Source organism: Lytechinus pictus, chromosome 2 (assembly GCF_037042905.1).
Source record: "Lytechinus pictus isolate F3 Inbred chromosome 2, Lp3.0, whole genome shotgun sequence".
Lineage (NCBI taxonomy): Eukaryota > Metazoa > Echinodermata > Echinoidea > Temnopleuroida > Toxopneustidae > Lytechinus > Lytechinus pictus.
The window spans coordinates 55,221,997-55,244,454 of NC_087246.1; the positions used below are offsets into that span (position 1 = coordinate 55,221,997).

Sequence of the window (22,458 nt, forward strand, 5' to 3'; positions counted from 1 at the left end):
AAATCACCTTTTTATGTCTTGAAAATCAGCGAAATTGATCTTTATTAGTCATTCCATCGATTTAGGGGTGAACATTGGTGCACAGAAAAGGGGGACGGGGTCTACGGTGCCCCGAAAGGTCGGGGTGCATTGCCGAAAATATCGCGCGAGCTGTTATGGCGTGCTATATATTATGTACGTGTATTCCAACTATTCCACTTTGGTGGCCGGGGGCTGGTAATAAATTCGCCGCTAATCGAAATCACCTTTTTATGTCTTGAAAATCAGCGAAATTGATCTTTATTAGTCATTCCATCGATTTAGGGGTGAACATTGGTGCACAGAAAAGGGGGACGGGGTCTACGATGCCCCGAAAGGTAGGGGGTGCATGGACGAAAATGCTATGTATTATATACGTGTATTCCAACAATTCCACTTTGGTTTGGTAATAAATTCGCCGCTAATCGAAATCACCTTTTTATGTCTTGAAAATGAAGCAAATTGATCTTCATTAATCATTCCATCGATCTAGGGGTGAACATTGGTGCACAGAAAAGGGGGACGGGGTCTACGGTGCCCCGAAAGGTCGGGGTGCATTGCCGAAAATATCGCGTGAGCTGTTATGGCGTGCTATATATTATGGAATCCCCATATTATGTACGTGTATTCCAACTATTCCACTTTGGTGGCCGGGGGCTGGTAATAAATTCGCCGCTAATCGAAATCACCTTTTTATGTCTTGAAAATCAGCGAAATTGATCTTTATTAGTCATTCCATCGATTTAGGGGTGAACATTGGTGCACAGAAAAGGGGGACGGGGTCTACGGTGCCCCGAAAGGTCGGGGTGCATTGCCGAAAATACGGCACTTGCTATTATGGCGTGCTATATTGGGCGCTATATTATGTACGTGTATTCCAACAATTCCGCTTTGGTCTGGTAATAAATTCGCCGCTAATCGAAATCACGATTTTATTTCTTGAAAATCAACCAAATTGATCTTTATTAATCACTTCATCGATCTAGGGTTGAACATTGGTGCACAGAAAAGGGAGACGGGGTCTACGATGCCCCGAAAGGTGGGGGTGCATTGACGAAAATACGGCACTTGCTATTATGGCGTGCTATATTAAGTACGTGTATATTCCAACAATTCCGCTTGGGTCTGGTAATAAATTCGCCGCTAATCGAAATCACGATTTTTTTTCTTGAAAATCAACCAAATTGATCTTTATTAATCACTTCATCGATCTAGGGGTGAACATTGGTACACAGAAAAGGGAGACGGGGTCTACGATGCCCCGAAAGGTGGGGTTGCATTGACGAAAATACGGCACTTGCTATTATGGCGTGCTATATTATGTACGTGTATTCCAACAATTCCGCTTTGGTCTGGTAGTAAATTCGCCGCTAATCGAAATCAGGATTTTATTTCTTGAAAATCAACCAAATTGATCTTTATTAATCACTTCATCGATCTAGGGGTGAACATTGGTGCACAGAAAAGGGGGACGGGATCTACAATGCCCCGAAAGGTGGGGGTGCATTGACGAAAATACGGCATTTTCTATTTTGGCGTGCTATATTATGTACGTGTATTCCAACAATTCCGCTTTGGTCTGGTAATAAATTCGCCGCTAATCGAAATCAGGATTTTATTTCTTGAAAATCAACCAAATTGATCTTTATTAATCACTTCATCGATCTAGGGGTGAACATTGGTGCACAGAAAAGGAGGACGGGGTCTACGATGCCCCGAAAGGTGGGGGTGCATTGACGAAAATACGGCACTTGCTATTATGGCGTGCTATATTATGTACGTGTATTCCAACAATTCCGCTTTGGTCTGGTAATAAATTCGCCGCTAATCGAAATCAGGATTTTATTTCTTGAAAATCAACCAAATTGATCTTTATTAATCACTTCATCGGTCTAGGGGTGAACATTGGTGCACAGCAAAAGGGGACGGGGTCTACGGTGCCCCGAAATGTCGGGGTGCGTTGACGAAAATATCGCGCGCGCTATGTGTGTACGTGTATTCCAACATTTTCGCTTTGGTGGCCGGGGGCTGGTAATAAATTAGCCTCTAATCGAAAATAACATTTTATGTCATGAAAATTAATCAGAGTTATCTTCATTAATCACTTCATCGATTTAGGGGTGAACTTTAAATGGCGCACAAAAAAGGGGACGGCGTCTAAGATGCCCCGAAACGCAGGTAGTGCTTCAAAGTTGTTATGTAATTTTTTTATGAGAATTTAATGTGGTCTACCCCCCCCCCCCCCCTGTTCCAAGGCCCATGCGAGAGGGACTGATCTTTCATATGAAATTTATTAACTGATGCATTTTATTTAGGGAATAAGCAAAAACTATATTGATACACATAGGAAACTCAGAACACATAAAATGGTTGTATACTCCGCGCTGGAAATAAGATAGGATGGGAGGTCGGGTGTCCGGACACTTTATATTTTTGAAGCCTTCTTTTTTGTCTTTGGATTACACTAAAAATATGAATTCAATAGCTGTAATCATCTTCTGTTGTGTTCTTTATATTGTTTCCTAACATTTTGTACTAAAAATTGATGAAACTTCGATCGCTTGTAAATTTTTCAAAATGACTTTCTAAAATTGATCGTCCGGACACACAACCTGTCCGGACACACAACAACTGGGTATAGTTATTAATAAGAGTTGAATTTACAAAAGAGAATCCGGAAGCAATCATCAAACTCTGATACTGAATTTTGAAGTAAGCAGTATTTTGTGAAAATAAAATGCACGCAGTCATAACTATCTATTTGAAGTGATCATGATGACGTGTTCCAACTTCGTTTTGCTTATAAAATGCTCTTGCATGAAATCATCTTTTAATCATGTGATGTCTCTTATTAAAATAATGTCCATAAATTAATGAGAAAATGCATTAAATAGTTTTAATACAATATTTGTAATTCTATAGGAGGAGGAAATTTGAATAATCATGAATTCATGTGATTAAAAAAGTGGGAATATACAGGAGAGATTACTTTTCTCCATTGAATGTTAAAGAAGAAATGCATATAGAACTGGCCGAAATGCGGATCTTTAAAATATCATAACTCTATTAACCTTGTCCGATATTGTTTACATTTTACCAACTTTGTTTGATTCTTCTTTATCTGTATTATTTTCAGCTGCACTCATGCCATATAGAAACATACTCCATTCAATTCTTAATGATTATATTCAAATGTTATACAAATCAGTCATATACTAATATTTGAAGCAATCATAATGTGGAATAGTGCATTATGGAAGTTCCATATTTTCAATCATCTGTAAGTTCCGGTAACTATGCCTTTTTACTATACCATTTCCGTGCGCATTATGACAATATTCGAGACGTTTGAGAATTTAAGCTGTATTTAGGGTCTGCGACTAATAGACTACGCACACGGTGTAGGGCGGTTTGTATCGCGATAGCTCTGTGCGCTGGATTTGTGCGCTGGCTTGCTTCAATATATTCTGTGCGCTGGGTTTGTGCGCTGGCTTCAGCCTGGTGCACTGAACCCACTGTTCAGTGTTGAGGAGTTTTTCCATCATCATCACTAAATCTTCCATCACAGGCGTCAATATAATTATTGATCAAGATCTAGATGAAAATTATCAGTTGTATGAGATTATTAGATCGTAAGGGATAAAAGTCTGATTTGTTTTGATCGATTTTGATAATAATTTCATGAAAACTGCGCCTCGAATCTGCACGGTGAAGTGATCGTTCAGTCCCACCTTGTCCTGTTCGCGTTTGCTGTTTTCTTAGTTGGAACGATTTATAAAGCAGGTCGACAAACATGGCCCTTGGATTTTTGGTAAGCAGAGCTAACGTTAGGCCTAACCATTTGTTTTATCTCTCTCTCTCTCTCTCTCTTTGTCATTATATGCATATATGTCAGTATGTTGTTCACAAACTAAAGTCTAAAGCCTCAATCAACTTGACCATAATAAGTTACCTTGTTCATTGAATGAGTGAATTTGACATGATTTGATTTAAAACGTAAAAGTCCAGTGGCAGTAACGACTGTGGACACTAAAGTAAAAGCCTTTTACTTAAGTAAAAAGGCCTTTAAAAAAGTAGGGCTAGGCCCTAATACTTTATTTTTTCAATTTCATGATCACTGACTTGTTTTATTGACTTCTGTTTCTTTCTTTCACTTTTTCCTCTCCCATATCTCTCCTGTTGCGTTGTGTCTTGTTGTTTTTACTTGCACGCTGTAAGCAATTTTTTATCGAATAATGTACATACACTTGCACGCTGCACTTCACCAGTACGACAATACACCAGACGGTGGACTGTACTGTTTCCAGAAGAAGAAGAAGTCTCGAGTATAGATTTTGAATGTCGTATGATATTGATAATCATTGAAAATTATTTTCCTATCAAGTCTTTGCAAATAAAAGGGACTCTTAATTTCAATTTTAATTCATTTATGCCTAATATCTTTATGTATGTATGTTAGTTTGGTCATCTACCGTGTGTGTATATTTAATTGTAAATAATATCTGATTATCAATCAGTTTTTTTTTTCAAGTTTTAACCTGCCATCAACAAACAAACACTGCAATAGTGCAAAGAGGAAAGTTGTGTTTGGCTAACTATGTCATGTTCTAGACAGGAATAACCGTTCCAGGGATTTATTGAACAATTTGTGACATTTTACTATCAACCCAATTTATATGTTTTGGTGAGTAGAGACAAAACAACAAGTTCAGCAAAGCAAAACAACCAATGTCATTGTACTGTGCAACAGAGACTGAAGCTTTTGGTCCGTTCTGAGTTCTGACAGAATCGAGCTCCATCTATGTTTGAATTGGAATTAACAATAGATTGATTGAATTGAATAGAATAGATAGATTGATGATAAACGCAGTATAAACTGTACAACGACAGCATTTCACAGTAACCCAGGGGCAATGTGACACGGTTGAAGAGTTCAAGACTACGTTTTTTTAAGAAACAATGAAAATAAGAAAGAATAGTAATTCAGATATAAAATTTTTGGTGAGTTATACTTGTGACTACATAATGCATAAAAAATATCAATATGTTTTCATTACAGGATGTATAATTAAGCCACCCCCATTCCTCAAATCTATCAAAATACACTTGGACCACCATTTCAGAAACTAAGCTTGTATTTGAAGAGCTCACTTGCAAAAGGGGTTACCGTAGGTCTATATTTCATCATATTTTAATGTTTTCTGTCTCAAAACCTCTAAATTTTAAGTTGCTCTGATGAAAACAAAGAAAATTTGAATTTCACATGAAAACGTGAATAAAAGTGGCAAAGAAAAATCACTTTTTTAATAAAAATAGATAAGATTCATTTCAGTTTACTTGCAAAAGGGGTTAGGTCCACAATGATAATTTTTAAAGAATATATAGAAAAAAAATGAAGACAGGTAGATTTCTTTTATACCCAATTTTATGTTCACATGATAGGGTAGTACATCATGTCAATTTAATTTCTCATAAGAATATTGCAGTAAGTGAGAATAAAAAACATGGTTTTTCTCGGAATGGTCCAAAGTGGACCTAACCCCTTTTGCAACTAAACTCTTCATTTGTCATAAAATAATATTTTGGGTCCTCATAATCTTTCCCTTTTCTCATGCAGGTTGGATTTGCATCAGGAACTGTGTTTGGTGTATATCTCTCCCAGCATTATGATGTAAGTCTTATGATTCTTGCAATTAAGCATCACAATTTTTTCAAAGTATCCCACCCGGCACGCACACATTAATAATGAAGGTTTTGCTTTCATGATTTTGATCCATATTATTCTGAGTGTATTCAAGATGCACGAATCAAGTCATGCTCCTGGTATTGTTGGTACTTTCTTCCAGATGTTATTCAGTTCACCCATTACTGAGAGCCACACTTTACACCAATAAAGCCTCAAAATGAAATATTAGAACTGTCTGTAGCTTACAAATTTTGGAAGCGTTGAGAAATCATTTCTCAATTCTTTGTTTTGTATATTGTTAATTTTGATAAGTATTTATATTGTTGATTCACTTAGATTCCAGATATAGGCAACCTTTTGACATCATTCAAAGAAACTGCCAAGAAATATGAGAAGAAGGATGACAAGAAGGAGTCATGATGGTAACATCCAGGTAACCTATCTCTTTAGTTTCAGATAATGTTTCAGATATTAATATGAATTTAATTATATTGTAATCTGAGATTCAGTTGAAAAAAAGGAATTTCCTTTTGTTTGTAGACATAGATACCGATTATTACAAGACACAATTGATGTTATTTATGTACCCTTAAAACGTAAATATATATTTCAAACTATATTATATCATACATAATTTGATAAATTTAACATCAAAATTTTAGATTTCCATATTAGAGCCAGGCAACACTGCATTAATAATCAATGATTTTTTAATAATTGAATTCAATTTATTGTTTCTCTTGTCATTCTTCTCTTGTTTTGCCATATAACTCTTTAAAAATAAACAAAATCATAAAAGTAATATCATTGCTACATGTATAAAGTCACTGTTTTGTCTCAAATATATATAGAAATAAAAAAGTTCATTTTAAGTAATAACATTGCTATAAAGTCAATGATATTGTTTCCAATATATGTATATAGAATTAAAGAGTTCCCTTTAAATCCCATTTTGATTTTTATTTTCAGATTCCAGGCTACATGTAATTGTAATAAGGAGAGATCCGTGGGACCTGCTTTCATCACTCATGGGCCACTCTGAAAGACAATTATTCTTGTAATTCCAATCGAAAAAAAAGTTGAATATCTATATTCGGAATGTATCAATTTCCATTCCTGCCCCTGCTTCACCAAACTTTTTTTCATGAGCAAGGCTCCATAACATAAAGGTTTGCGATCAGTTTTCAAATAATGATTCTGATTGGTTGATAGTGGCATGGGTCCTGGATTGGTTTTTAAGGGGACTGACCATACAAAAAAAAAAAAACAATTAGATGGTAATTTTCCATTTTTAACACTTTTATTAAAAGAAACTGAACCCCCCCCACCCTTGTTCTGCGGCCCCGAAATGTAAATTTTAAGCAATATGCAAATGCAACAATGATATTCATGGGCTACAGTCCTTTTGCAGTCCTTTTTATTACCAAATTCATGCCAAGGGTCTAAGATCAAACCACATCCATTGTTGAATTTGATTAGAAACGAGCATGGAGATTTTGTAAGGACAATATCATAGTGGTCTCTAAACTTTTATGGAACAGAGACTAGAACTTTCCATCAATTATATATACTTCATTTAATTGCAATAGTAATTGTAGTTTTGTAAAATGAGGATAATCGTTTTCAAAATATAATCTTCTTGGTATGCCTTAAGACCATTCTGTTTTGTGAAAATTGTAAGAGTTTAAAACCAATTCTTTTGATTTATTTTTCATTGTGGGAAAAGAGTGAAAATGTTAAGTGGTGAAAACATGAGTTGTGAAGATTGCGTTGTAACAATAAGCCAACACTCTATATTATAGAGTTCAAATCTCAAGTTGGAAAATTTAAAAACCAGGGGGTGATGTATGTTTTCTCTATTCTCTCACTTCAACTTTCTCCCATGTATATACTTATCAAATATACTTTCTTGTAGAAAGGCATTGCTGTCAAGATTGTGTGTGCCTGAGTTAGATGTCATATTGATTTGTACATATTGATAAGATGCAAAATATATGAGTAGTATATCCTGTTCAAATTGTGCATTAAGAGCACCGCTTGATTTGATCATGTGCTGTACCATACATAGATTACTTCATTTACATGTACACCTGTCATTGATGTATGTCTTATTATCGTGCATTTTTACTTCAAAGCTTCCCTGTCTTATGAGGACAGAATGATGTTAATAAATGATCTGAATTTTTTACATCATCTGTGACCCGTTCTCATCTATTTGCTTATACCAGTTTAGTCTTGGTCCTCCAAATCAGAGATCTTCTGAACTGGTTTAAAGGAAACCAGTTCAAGAAAGTAGATGAGAACAGGGTCTTAATTTCTTAAGGTTATTAAAGGACAAGTCCACCCCAACAAAAAGATGATTTGAATAGAAAGAGAAAATTCAAACAAGCATAACCCTGAAAATTTCATCAAAATAGGATCTAAAATAAGAAAGCTATGACATTTTAAAGTTTCGTTAAATTTCACAAAACAGTTATATGCACATCCTGGTCAGTATGCAAATGAGGGGACCGATGACATCACCCACTCACTATTTCTTTTGTATTTTGTTATATGAAATATTTGAATTTTCTCCTCATTGTCATGTGAAACAAAGTTTCATTCCTCCCTGAACATGTGGAATTCAATTGTTTTAACATTTTGTGGTTCAAACAAGAGGGCCCTAATTGTTGAATCCATAAAAATTGAAATGTTGTATCATTCAAACATTCAAGAACAAAGAAATAGTGAGTGAGTGACATTATCGACTCTCTCATTTGCATATCACTGAGTTGAGCATAGAACTGTTTTGAGAAAAATAAGCGAAACTTTAAATTGTCATAACTTTCTTATTTTCCATCCGATTTAAATGAAATTTTCTGCATTATTCTTATTTGATTTTTCTAAATTGATTCAAATCAACTTTTTTCTGGGGTGGATTTGCCCTTTAATAACTGCCTGAATAAAACAGGTTAAAATTAGATTTCACCATTTACTTTTAAAAGGAAATGTCCACCCTTATTTAAATTCATGAAATAGATTTTCTGAAATAACATGAATTATAGTTGGACTCCTTAAACATGTAAATCTTCATAATTGTAACTTACTGTGATTCAATGAGAAGATTTTTTTTATTAGCAAGTCTATAATAAATGCCGAGTGTGTGATGTTGCCAGCTCCCTCAATTGTATACCACCCATGTCTTGTGCTTTACTAAGTGAAACTGATTTTCCATCTGATTTTTATATAAATATTTTGGGTTATACCAGTATAATTTTTCTCTATTTTTGTTCAAATCAACTTATAGTTGGGGTAGACTTAGCCTGCCTTTAAGTTCAAATTCAGTATGTTTACAAATTTAAACAATATCATGTAAAACACATCATGCTTTAGTTATTATGAGATCTTTCAGATCAACTCAACATGATATTAATGTTATCCTTCATTATCATTCAATATCAATTTATTGTATCTTCCTTGGGAAAATATCACTATTTTTGTATTAAATGTTATGTTTGTGTATGTATTTCCATATCTTTGATATTTGTGTACATGCAATGGAAATTAAATGATGATTTTACACTGAGCTGACTAATTATATCTTCATTAACTTGAAACTTAGTTTATTTGTTTGTTCATGTGGTTTGTCTCCTCTCTTGTATTTCTTAAAGTGGAATCCAACCTAGGTAATATAGTAGTACTGGTAGTTTATGTGAAAATAGACAATAAAAATTGAAATTCCACAAATAAACTTTGAAATGAATAAACATTGTTTAGCTCTCATATTGCCAACTTGTAGCAAGAGCACTTTCACAGTAGTATTTTTCAAAGGAACTCGTTTCTTATTTATATTACTATATAAATACTTCATAGTTCTATCCCACTTCTATAAGACTTGCCTTATTGAATTGTATGCAGAAAAGTAGGAAGGGGGTTGGATATGTCACACTGAACACTATACGCACTCAGTTCATCCACATGAATAATTGATATTGCTGTGATAACACTTTCTAAAATTCGTAATATGAGGGCTAAACCAATTTCATCAATTGCAAACATTTATTTGTGGGAGAAAAATCATAGCGTACATTTTCTTTCTGTAAAATACAGCAACTAAAAAATCCTTAATTGCTTTGCTCCCCTATTAAGGGAAATTAATAGCAGAATTTTTTTTTTACCCTGAACAGTGATTGTTACTTATTTTTTAGTCCGAGTGGCAAATGATGTATATGTGTCAATGGAACATTTATAAGCTATAAAAAAGAAAAGTGACAAAGCATGAATGACAACAAGATCACATTATCCATGGTTGGGTCATTTAACTGTCTAAAGCATTCAAATTCCCTTTTCAATTAAATATGTCTTCAGTTTCTTTTACAGATGGTAATTTCAAATACATGAATGGAATGGGTGTGCATATAATCAAATATAATGTAATTTGATGGATCTAAACTTACAAGAAAATCAGATTTTAAAAATGCATTATAGCAGCTATATTTTGCTATTCAAATTTGCCTGTGAAAAACACTAAAATAAAATTCATATCCTTGAAGAATTCAAGTTTCTATTAGTTTTTTTTTCTTTCTACATATATCACCACATTTATAATAGTAAATTGATTATGGATCAAATTTCATTCTTAAGCTACTAGATAATAAATTAATAGGCCCTATGGCATGTCCAATGCTTTATTTTGCAATTCAATGCCTATTTACACATCCACTAAGGCCAATTTTTTTCTCCAAATGACAGCATACATGCACTTTTCATATTCACCCATGTACTTCTCATATTCACCATCTAAGATATTTACTGGAATCTCTCTCTCTTTTCTACTTGGAAATGAATCTTATTCTAAAATCCAATAATAACATTCACAAGGGGCACAACCTTCATGAATATGCATTTTATAATCTAATTTGCATAATTGATTTGAGCTTCGCGATTCGTTTTACGCCCTGCCGCGGTACCCAAATGTCTGGAACTTTGTCTCATTTTCGCATGTTTTATTTATAATTCTGGAATCAAAGTTGACACATTTTGCGATAAGATGAGTCAAGCATTATTCGATGCCCTCGCTGGTAAGTAAATTGTTCTTCAATGGCTTTAAGTAGTATAAACATTTCCAATTTTATATATGTGTCTATGCGCCCGCACTGCACTGGGCGACTGTCATCTTGGGTACATGGTCGGCTTTTCAACCGGCCTTTACCCGTACCCGCGTGAACACTGAGCCGACGTTGTATTGTTGTGCAAAGCGCGGCTAGTGTACTGTAGTGTGGAAGTGTGACGAGTTATAACTGCGCTCACCCAAAATGCTTGTCATTTTCCAACATTTGACAGCCTAGATAAGAAGTAAAGATAAATCTGATAATAATTTGATATTGTTTATTCTACATGCCAAATAACATAGAAGAATATGCTATCAGAAATAAATATGCATATAAATTATGTTCATGCTTTATTCCAAAGACAAAATTTGAGGGTGTATGAGTCCTTGCTGGAAAAGCAACAACAACTCTTCGCCATGTTGGCTTTGTCCGGTATGAAATGAATATTCATGAGATTGGTATTTTGTCGCAGAGATTTGACCAATCACAGTGGATTTCAATATAAAATGTGTGAAGTATTGTAGATGGTATAGTATCTAGTATGGATGATCAACAAGATAAAAAAAAAAAAGGAAACATACATGTACTATAGTAGAATGGGATACATTCATCACATGAATAAAATGTCATTATGTCACATATCTATTGGGGGATATATTTTTATATAAATAATCAAATTTTAAGGGAGTTCTTTGGAAGTTGCATTGAGGCTGTGTATGGTGTGTCATCGTAAATAAATGCTCTGCAACCCTTGAAGTTCAGTGGAAATCCTCATTTCAGAGCTGACAATTAGTAGGATTTTATCATATTTGGTTTAATTTTTAAAGGAAGGTGACACTAAATAGGATTTTTCCCCCTAGAAATAGGATTTTTTAACTTGTAGGATGATCTTTGGTATGTTTTCAAAATTTTTAAGAAAATAGGATTTTAGGCTTGAAAATACTCAGATAAAAATAAATAGAAATATGATTTTTCACAAGTAAGGTTGACAGCTCTGTAATTAACATTAGATTTGACACTCCTGACCTTTGCTTACAACTTGTTAAAAATGAATAAAGAATAGGCTTATATTGTTAGAATCTGCTGGTGGTAAAAATTCTATATGATATTTGATTTTTAGAAAACCATATTTTACTATTTATTAATCTGTTGCTTTCTTCATTCAGGCATCGATGGGAGTGGCCTAGGAATGCAGAGTCTTTTAGAGACCACTCCCACTAGCACCATGACAACCATTGTTCAAGACCCAAATGCAGGTAATAATTTTTTGGATTTTCCATAAAATGTCTGTTAATTGAATGAAGATCAATCAGTTCTGAATGACTTGAAAATGTTGAAACTATTATTTTTATTATTTACTGTAGAGGCCTTGTATATGAGTTAGAGTATCCTAATAATAATGGAAATGATGAAGCAAAGATAATCAATAGTGGTATTTATGGTAATGATGACAGGCCAAGTGATAATAATAACAATCATCATCATCTGGTTTTCATTGTTGTCATCATCTTCTTCTTTTTAAAATGATGACTTTACTAATGATAATGTATACACATTCTATGGACTGTAATTTAAAATCACATACTTTTTGTGCAATAAATACGATGAAATGACTCTTGGGGGTATAAACATAGGCGGCGGTGGGGGGACGGTCCCCCCCTTAAAAAAAATTGATAATTTTTTTTTTTTTTTTTTTTGCTTGTCAAATATTTTACCTGTGTCCATCACAAAATTTCAGGTGGACACCCCATTAAATTTTTTGGCTTCTGCCACCAATGGGTATAAAACCTTTCACATGTAGTTATTTTATTTCATATTTTAGTTGCTCTCAGATACCCTATTTTGTTTTGATAATTTCACTCCATTGAATATTTATTCAAAACTATAATCAGTCACCCGAGTTTGAAATCCAGTTTGGTCCCCTACTACAGGGGTGGCTGGAGTCACCTTGCCCTCACAGAGATCACCCTCCACTTTCCTTTATTCGGTGTACCCTCAACCCAACCCTCCTACTCTCCTCCATCACTCGTTTTTCCAAGTCTTCTTCAGTTGCTCCCTTCCCCTCTGACTAACCACCTCAAATGTGAATATAGTTATGGCAAGGTTTGTATAATAAAAAATATACACTGTATATTATAGATTTTTTGTGATATATTTGGCTTCATGTTTAGAATACAGAACATAGCCTACATGGTAAACTGTCCTTAACAAGTTTGATTATATTTACAGGTGAAGAAGAAAACTATATAGGCCTAAGGTTGAATTTTGTTAAGTCAATTGGGATTACTGATTTGTCATTATGTAATTCATTTCCTCTTAATTACAGGTGTTGATGAAGAGGACATCTTCCAGTGCGGCAAATGCAAGAAGCAGTTCACATCCCTCAACTCCTTCATGAACCACAAGAGAGATCACTGCGTACCGCCCATCTCAACGCACCCCATACAGACCATAACGACCCTGCCACGCCCTCAACCCATCTCTGCTGCCGCTCCTCACTCTGTCAACAGTGCCTTCTCCACCCTCACCCAGACCTCGCTGGGGAACCGTCTATCGCTGGGCGGGACCGGCATCGGACCGGTGCCCCCGTCCCCCTTGGCGCAGCTTCCGTCCAACATGGTGCTTGGTGAGGAGGTACTGATCTCCCAGTTTGCCAATGTGGAGCAGAACATTCAGCAGCTTCAGAACACCCTGATGAACTCTGGTTCTCTCTCCTCGGCGCCGTTCATCACGTCTCAGGCTGCTTCTAGGCTTTTGACTTCCACCACACCGGTCTCATCAGGAGGTTCGTCAGCTATGTCATCAGGGTCTGTTAACCCTGTACAACAGACTCTAAACATCGGCCAGGTATGCTCAACTTTGTAATGCCAGATTATTTAATCTTTTTTTTTTATTGTTCAGGTTGGTGAAATTTAGTATAGATGAATGTATTAAAGAAAAGACTAGATCTACAACACAGATTAATACATCAAAGTGGTCAAATTTTAATGACTTTGATGTAACATGAGCAATTCTAAATGTTTCTTGAATGTTAAATATAACTGAATGAAGTCAGGATCCGTCTTAGATCATAATTCTTTTTTTTTAGAACGTTTAAAAAAAAATCATCGACTTAGTGTCTGCATTTCTCTACAATACTATTGTTAAATAACAATTTTGGTTCTCAAATTTAATGAGCAGTTTTGGTCTATAGGAAATAATTTCATTTTCAAACAACATTGCTTTTATGTTCATTTCTCAGTAAATACTGGATAATATACAAAGGATAATGCAAAGCAATACAAAAATTCTGTCTTTTCACTGTCTTCATATTTTTCTCTCTTTCTAGGTGACCAATATTCAGATAGTTCAACCCAATGGTAACATCACTTTACAACAGGTACTCCCCAACTCCAACCAACAGGAGCAGGCTCTTCTGCAACAGCAGCAGCAGCAAGGCCAAACCCTGATACAACCTGCCGCCATCATGCCACAACCCCCCAGGACCTCAGGGGTGCAGGAACTCACCCGTATTGCTCCCATGACCAACCTGGTTCAAGGTAACGGTGATGGCGGTGACCCCCTGAACAGACCTGATCATATCTACAGCCTCACTGCCAGGAGGAAGCGTAGGGGAGAGGCTGAGAGTAAGAAGACGGGGAAACTAAGGTATGCAGACTATCCCTTTGTGCAGAAGAATTTGTAGTCTTAGAATAGTAACCTGTAAGTTTGGATTGCATATTTAGAAAGAGTTATTGTAATTAGGGGGATGGAAATAGCACTAAAAATATCTTCATACTAATTGCTAAAGCTTTGTGATGTGTGCCATAATCATTTTTGTAAGTAGTTCATCCCGATAGATTCTTAATGTACTGTAGAAATGTGAACCCTGAATAGTTTTAGAGTTAGTAGAATTGTAAGAGTAACTACAGAGACATTTCGACAACTGGATTTCAAATGACTTGATTCTAGTCCATTATTAAATTTGATGGAGAATATTTTGCCTCTGTGGGTAAAATGTTATTGCCATATAGATCTATAATCTTTTTTTTTCCTTCATGGGGGGGGGGGTATACAGATTCTGTGATGTTTATAAATAATAAATGACTATTGCACAAAATGGATAGGTACTTGTAGAAAATTGATGTAAAACATATATATTTTTTGTGATGTTAAGAAACATACTGATGGAAAGTAATCTTTATCCTCAGATGCAACTACTGCGACAGGACGTTCGCAAAGAACTTTGACCTGAATCAGCATCTACGCAGTCACACGGGAGAGAAACCATTTCAGTGCATTGTATGCGGGAGAGCATTCGCTCAGAAGTCAAATGTCAAGAAGCACATGCAAACACACAAAGTATGGCCAGAAGGAAAGAAAGCAACTTTGCCTAATAAAGTAAGTTAGACAAAAGAATACAATCTTTCTCTAATAACCCCAATATCTCCAGATTCAACAACAAAAAACATATCCTCGAAAATGCAATGGAATGCAGATGTTCTCATGCCTCCTGACTTTGAACCACAAAGTCTGGGGTTCAAATTCTATGGCAGCATTTGCGTCATTGGCAAGGCGTTAATCTAAATTTGCCAATCTCCACCTGGGATTAGTCAATGGGTACCTTGTAGGAAGAAATTCCTTGAATGCTTGAGTGACTCTTAGAGTAGCCATGCTGAAACCAAGGTAATAGTAGGCCTATGCAGTGTTTATAAAATTGTATTAAGTGCTTTAATTATTGCAAAGTATTATTATTATCATCATCATTATATATTATGATGTATTAGGTTTATATTGTCTTTCCATGACAAAGGCATATCAGACAGTAAGTGAAATTTTGATGCATTTACTTCTATGTCATATAGTTCATTGTCTGTTTCAGAAGTGATAATGTATGAATCTGCAATCTTTGGTTTTGTCAAGTATTTGACTAGACTGTTTTTTTTTCTTCTTTCTCGTAGCCTATACTGAAGGTTACCAATCTTGGAGAAGAGAATAGTGCCAAAAATGCCAAGATCCGTTTGGATGCAGGTAAGTTACTTTGTACGATGTTTACAAACTTGTGAGAGAAATAGAGAAGCAGAGATGAATTAAGGTGATTTTTTTTTCATCAGAGAAACTGAGAAGTTGGGATAAGGGGTGGGGGAAGGGTGTAGGGACTCAGATGTTCGTTTCCACTACTACTTTATATTACAGTGTCATTTAAAGTAAAGAAAACATCAAAGAATCAAATACTTTCATGTGTATCCCCACCTCTTACAAAATAAAAGAAGTATGAATATATATGACACACAGTAAACCTCCCCAAACTTGCACAAAATATTTGAATGTGAGATAGTGTCGACTGTCACTGTACCATCATTGTAATTTATACCATTTATAGTGAAAATGGAGTAATCATTAAATTTGATAATTTTAGCGCTTTGTCATTATTCCAATTTTTTAACTTTTTTGAAGAATTTTTAACTTCGGGATACCATCCTTTTCAAATGATCTTAATCCAAATTGGCAGTCTAAGTCAGGAGAGAGAAGGTTATGTCCATCTCAAACAACCTTGGTGGTCCTTTTCAGGACCAAACACATGCCCACAAAATAATACATGGTGTACCGTGAAGCCTGTACATTGATTCAATCAATTTTTATCAAACTATTTCATATGTAGCATCTTGGTATTTTCATGACCTCAGGAGGTAGTCAGGATTTGTTAGAACCCATCCCAAGAGAAGAAATGCTGATCGATAACTCCTACGTGTGTAACTTTTGTAATGAGAAGTTCAAGAACTACTATCAGCTGAAGACACACATGAGACAACACAAAGATGAACAGGTGTGTATGATGATAAAATTATAATTGGAATCACCAGTGCATTTGTATGTTCTTCAGAGCATTAGTCTTCATGAGTTTGTGTCCCAATCCTGCCTCCACACAAGGATATATCAAAATAGACTCAAAGCAATACTCTGATTGCTCATTAACCTTCTTATCGAGAATCTTTTTGTCTTACTGATATCTGATACCACTTAAACATGAGTGGTAGGGACTAGCAAAATCTATAGCAAATAATCTCTTAAAAGCAAAAATTGTATGCAATTCAGGTTTTTTGTTTTATGTCAATTCCTTTTGGAAAAAATGTATATTAATTATATAACAACGCCATCTACTAGTATTATAAATTTGTGGATGTTATCATCCTAATTTTTTTCTGTAGATCAAAATGAGTGATTAAAAACTATTCTTTGGTTTATTAGCCTCCACCTTTGTCCAGCCGAGAGAATTGTCCTTTGAGTGTAGTATATACAGGTATTTATTTATGGGGGAAAATCATCTTTTTGTTGATTATCATATTTATCCCACTTTGTGTGGTTAGGCTTTAATTAATTTAATGTACATTTGGACATTTATTTATTCAATGGCTGCCCTCCACATTTTCCTCCAGGATCCATAGATGGAAGACCATTCTGTTTACAAGTGCCATTTCCCTCACTGCGGAAACATCACTCACCCAGTATATAAAGCTTGTCTGTCTTTACAATTCTTACATTTAGTATACCCAGCAATGTGTATACAATGAAGTTTTTCTAGTAGATTTCAATGTAAATTCTCATAATACGGTGAATATATCATTCATTGTCTGAATGTTTCTGTCTTTCATTTCAAGCTGTACAAGTGCATTGTGAAGAGTTGCTCACAAACTTTCAAGAACCTTGATGAATTCCTGGAGCACATCAGATCCCACGACAAGGAACTATCCTATCGTTGCCACCTGTGCAACAAGCAGTTCAATGACCTCAATGATTTAGGTGTCCATCAATATTCACACAGCCTCTATCCAAACCAAGGTCCAAAACTTGTTCAAAAGTAAGTCAATATTCTGATGGTACAGTGCAACAAACTTTTATTGTAGGAGTTTCTGATTTTGGAATGTGAATATTTATTCTGCTTGTGGTTGCTTGTGATATACATTATATCAGCACACTGCATAATCATCGTGAAGTTCTTCGTACTTATTTAATATCATTTGTGCATTAGCAATGATGTATGATTTTTTTAAAGTCTAATTCAACTCTCATGCCTCCTTTTCATCTTGAACAAAAATGTTTCTTATCCTTTTTTACCTACATGGTTTATCATCGCAAAATTAGAAAGGTTGAATTAGAAACATTGTGTATACCATGATCTCATATATTATTCTATTCTGAAAAAAAAAGGATTGATGCTTAATATCTTTTATCAAACTTAATATAGTCACTGTAGTATAGATATGTACAATTTTACTAAGTGTTCCCATAATGCTTGTTTTTTTATTCAATATTTGATGTAATAATTGGTGACTCAAAAGACTTTCCCTTTTTTTTTCTTTGGTTTGCCAGAGATTTAAATTGAGAACGAACCATATTGTTTCTTCTTCTTTTTTCAGAGAATTCAAGTGTCCCAAATGTAACAGCAAGTATTCATCACCCGATGCTCTTGAACACCACATGAACACCTCGTCACATAAATTCAACTGCCCAGAATGTAACAAGGTCTTTACCTGTGAACGATACCTGCGACGCCACCTTGTCTCCCATTCCACCCAAGCCCTGCACGAGTGCCACCTCTGCAATAAAAAGTTCAAGAGTGAGCACTATCTGAAATCTCACATTCTCATTCACACCGGTCAGAAACCATTCAGCTGTCAGGTCTGTCAGACCGAGTTCAATCGCAAGGACAAACTAAAGAGACACATGCTGATCCATGAACCCACCAAGAAATTCAAGTGTCCATTCCACACGGTAGCTGGCTGCACAATGGCGTTCAATCGGGCAGACAAACTGAAAGCTCACATCATCACGCACAGTGGGATCAAACCCTTCAAGTGCTTCCACTGCTCAAAGACATTCAGCCGGAGGCCTAACCTGGCTGAACACATGAAGCTCCACACCAACGACTTTCCTTACCGTTGTGAGAAGTGCAACAAGGGATACGCCAGAGAGAAGTACCTGAAGAACCATAACTGTAATGCCAAAACAGGTCCCAAACGAACATCGATCATCGATGGTACAAACATAAGCCTGGATTATGCTGCCAAGCTGATTGATGCTGGAGCTATCCTAGATGCGGATGAGATTCAGTTGCAGAGTAGTATCGCTGAAGCCTTGGCCCTGAAGACCAAGAAGAAGAGAGGCAGAAAAAGGAAAAGCGATATTCAACTAATGAAAGCAAAAGAAGATACAAAGGAGGAGGAAGAGGAAGTTAGGATCGTCCAGACAAAGACAAGACAGGTGAGGATGAAAACTGGTTCTATCCTCAGCAAACAAAAACGAACCAGGAAACTAAAGACTAAGCCAAAGCAGACCAAGCTCCAAACGCCACTGATGTCAGAGAAATCCACCATTGCTGCAATTGAGGAAGACCTTGCCATCATTCAAAATGTACTAGCCCAACACAGTAATGATGTCAGTGTTAGTGTGGGTGTCGGAATGGAAGGCCTTGGCACGGACCAAACAGACAGTGGACATAGCCTTGCCTCCTCTCTTTCTCGTCAATCTGGAGTGAATATCAGTCTTCCATCGGAGTCTTTGATCCAGGATCCTATAAACATGGAACCTGGAGACCTGAGTGGGCCGATGCTTCCAGTGGTAGTGACACACGGTCATGGACTCGAAGGAATGGAGGACGTGGTGGTGGTAGTATCTAGACCTTGACTGTTCAAATAGGCTCTTTATTTGGAGGAAAGAAAAGTCTCTAAAGAAAGTTTTAATTATGTATCCTTTGATACACATCGCATCAGTGATTCTTAAGTGATGATAGTTTGGTAAAAATCATCAAACAATAATAAAATAGTGGCATTAATTACTCATTAGTTTGCAAAATAAAACATGCTCACACTGACATGACAGATTCCATCCACCTAATATTTAATGTCCCTTATTTTGTTATACTTGGAGAAACACCCAAGATATATTAAACCAGCTACCTCTTCATAAGAAGTCAGGTGGCCAAAATAACCCTCGTACCAGCTACATATAGGTGGTTTGAATGAAAATGAATAAAACGGCTGTTTTCAACTCGCCGTAGAGTCGCTGTAGATGAAATGTGACTGAGGTATAAAGGATCATTTTAATATACTAACTTTAGTATAATAGTATGTCAAATTCATGAAGATTCCTGTCGTTATTCCCGTACGATTACTTTCATTGATACTGGAATCCTCAAAGCTAAACTGTAATTCAGATCATGTGGATTGAGGTGCATCTTCTGTACCTTAAAGGTCAAGTCCACCCCAGGAAAATGTTGATTCGAATCAGTAGAGAACAATCAGATAAGCATAATCTCAAAATTTAATCAAAATCAGAAGTTAAAGGAAAAAATTATGACATTTTAAAGTTTTGCTTATTTTTCACTTATCAGTTGTATGCACAACTCAGTGACATGCAAAATAGAGAGTCGTGATGTCCCTCACTCACTATTTAAAAAAACAATTTATTGTCTGAATTATACAATATTTAAAGATTTAACAATAAGAACCAACTTGAATGAACCATAAAATGTTTAACAAATGGTAATACCAAATGTTCAGGGAAGATTCATGCTTGTTTCACATGACAATGAGAAAATTAGAATATTTCATATTCCATATAATAAAATACAAAATAAATAGTGAGTGGGTGACATCATCAGTCCCCTCATCTGCATACCGACCAGGATGTGCATATATTAAACTGTTTTGTGAAATTCAGCAAAAATGTCATAACTTTCTTATTTTACACCTGATTTTGGTGCAATTTTCAGTGCTATGCTTGTTGTATTTTTTTTAAATTCAAATAAACTTTTTGTTGGGGTAGACTGTCCTTTACATTTTTAGTAACTTTTTCTCTCTTATATTAGAAATCAACAGTATCTTATGTAGTCTAGATTCTATCCGTTGGTGTTTGTTATTTCTCTCTTTCCTTTTTCTCCAGTGCGCTATCCCCATTGATCGCGATGTCCCCTCTTTCACGCCTCTCACCAACGGCCGTAAAATTGGCAGAGTTATCTAGAATTTGTGTGGGGCGTGAAAGAGAGGATATTGGGATCAATGGGGATAGCGCGCTGGAGGAGAAAGAAAGAGGAGAGAAATAACAAACACACCAACGGATAGAATCTAGACTACCTATATCTTTAATATGCTGTGAAATACCAGCACTTCCCTTTTGCAGTAGATTAATACCAACTTATAAAAAAGACAGTTTATCACTGATGAGCTCTCATTATCATAATTTGATTATGTTGAATTTGACAATATCAATTTGAATATTTGAAAATATGGTTGCTCAATTTGTGTGAATTATGTTTGAATATTATCAAAGTTTATCTTAAAAGTATTCATGTTTCTCTGTCATATATTATGAGCTTTTTAACAAATTATATCAAATCTTGCTATAATTATCAAGTTTTTTTTTTTTCTTGTGATCATAGACAGGTATTCTTTATTTCAACCATGGAGGTAAAAAGGAACCTACCTTCCACCCCTAGTAAAGTTACCATTATATTATTAGGACCCTGGAAATTGTTGACATCAATGGTAACGATTAAACTTCGATTCTGATTGCGTTTTGAAGAAAGATGCAAGGGTAGTTCCAAAATGCATGTTTGTTCAAAATATCTTCTAGATACGGTCGAGTATTCATATATTTACCATTTTCTTGAAAATTCAGTGAGCTTCTCTCTGTTTAAAATTGATATTGTATAAATTCCCTGCAGAAATGATTATGACATTGATGGATTTCCATACAGTTGAGTTTGATCGGATCAATCGTAACTCTTTATGAGACGGGGGCCCTGTATCACAAAGCATATCAGGGAATAATTTTCCTAGTATCGCATTGCAATTTACTCCACATTTTTGAAAGACTGCTATGCATAAAGTCTTTTGTATAGCATATTTATACATAGGACTGTACATTACTTAGTTGAGAGCTTTTCTCTTATGACCAAAAATGCTATTCAATTTTGTAATGCAAAAATATTCCCTGCATAGCATTTGATGGCAGAGCTGATTGCACTGATTATTATATGCAATTGAGCTCACCAATGAATATTATGATCAATCTTGAAGTTTTATGTTTCAAGTAGTACATGGTAAACTTTACTTAATTCATTCTTTCCCAGTACTTGTGAAGATAAGAATGTATGGTGCCTCTTAAGACCCCATGGTACATTGAAGGCCGTTTTGTGATAGGAATAATATGGCATCTAGGTTTCTTTGGCACATGTACAGTGTCACCATGTAAGGTATTCATTTCAGTCCTGGGGGGCCACTTCCATTGACGAGTGGATACCATGCGCGACCATGGGGTCTTGAAAAGAACCCTAAACACATATTTTCCATCTTCTGACAATGCACCCCTTAACAAGTATTGGCGTGTAAAACCCTACCCTTAACAAGTATTGGAAACAAAACGATACTCTTGGCAAGTATTCCCTGAATTGGACCCCTAAACAAGTACAGCGATATTTCAATCGGTCGTCGGTTTACCTTTACGTACATCATTGGGTTTAGTACAGCCCCACCTCCCCACATCTTGCGCAAATCGTACTCTAAACACGTAGTGTTGACTCTTGGGGCAAAAAGTACATCCTTTATAAAACATTTTTGTACCCTCGCAAATTTGACCCTAAACTCGTAGCTTTCCTAGCAAAAATAGATACCCTTTTTAAATTAT

General features: G+C 35.6%; 1 protein-coding gene and 1 long non-coding RNA gene across 2 annotated transcripts; both read left to right on the forward strand.

The window, feature by feature from the left end:
* Positions 1–3,472: 3,472 nt before the first annotated feature.
* On the forward strand, positions 3,473–9,281 carry LOC129253944 (uncharacterized). Its single transcript, XR_008583752.2, has 4 exons — positions 3,473–3,829; positions 5,636–5,689; positions 6,041–6,137; positions 6,674–9,281. It is a non-coding gene; the product is annotated as an uncharacterized LOC129253944 (long non-coding RNA).
* Positions 9,282–10,606: 1,325 nt separating this feature from the next.
* On the forward strand, positions 10,607–20,650 carry LOC129253943 (zinc finger protein 341-like). Its single transcript, XM_054892382.2, has 9 exons — positions 10,607–10,764; positions 11,961–12,050; positions 13,121–13,641; positions 14,123–14,442; positions 14,985–15,174; positions 15,735–15,804; positions 16,461–16,600; positions 17,433–17,632; positions 18,192–20,650. The coding sequence occupies exons 1-9, from the start codon at positions 10,734–10,736 to the stop codon at positions 19,456–19,458; spliced, it is 2,829 nt and encodes a 942-aa protein (XP_054748357.2). The 5' UTR covers positions 10,607–10,733; the 3' UTR covers positions 19,459–20,650.
* The last annotated feature ends 1,808 nt before the right edge of the window (positions 20,651–22,458 follow it).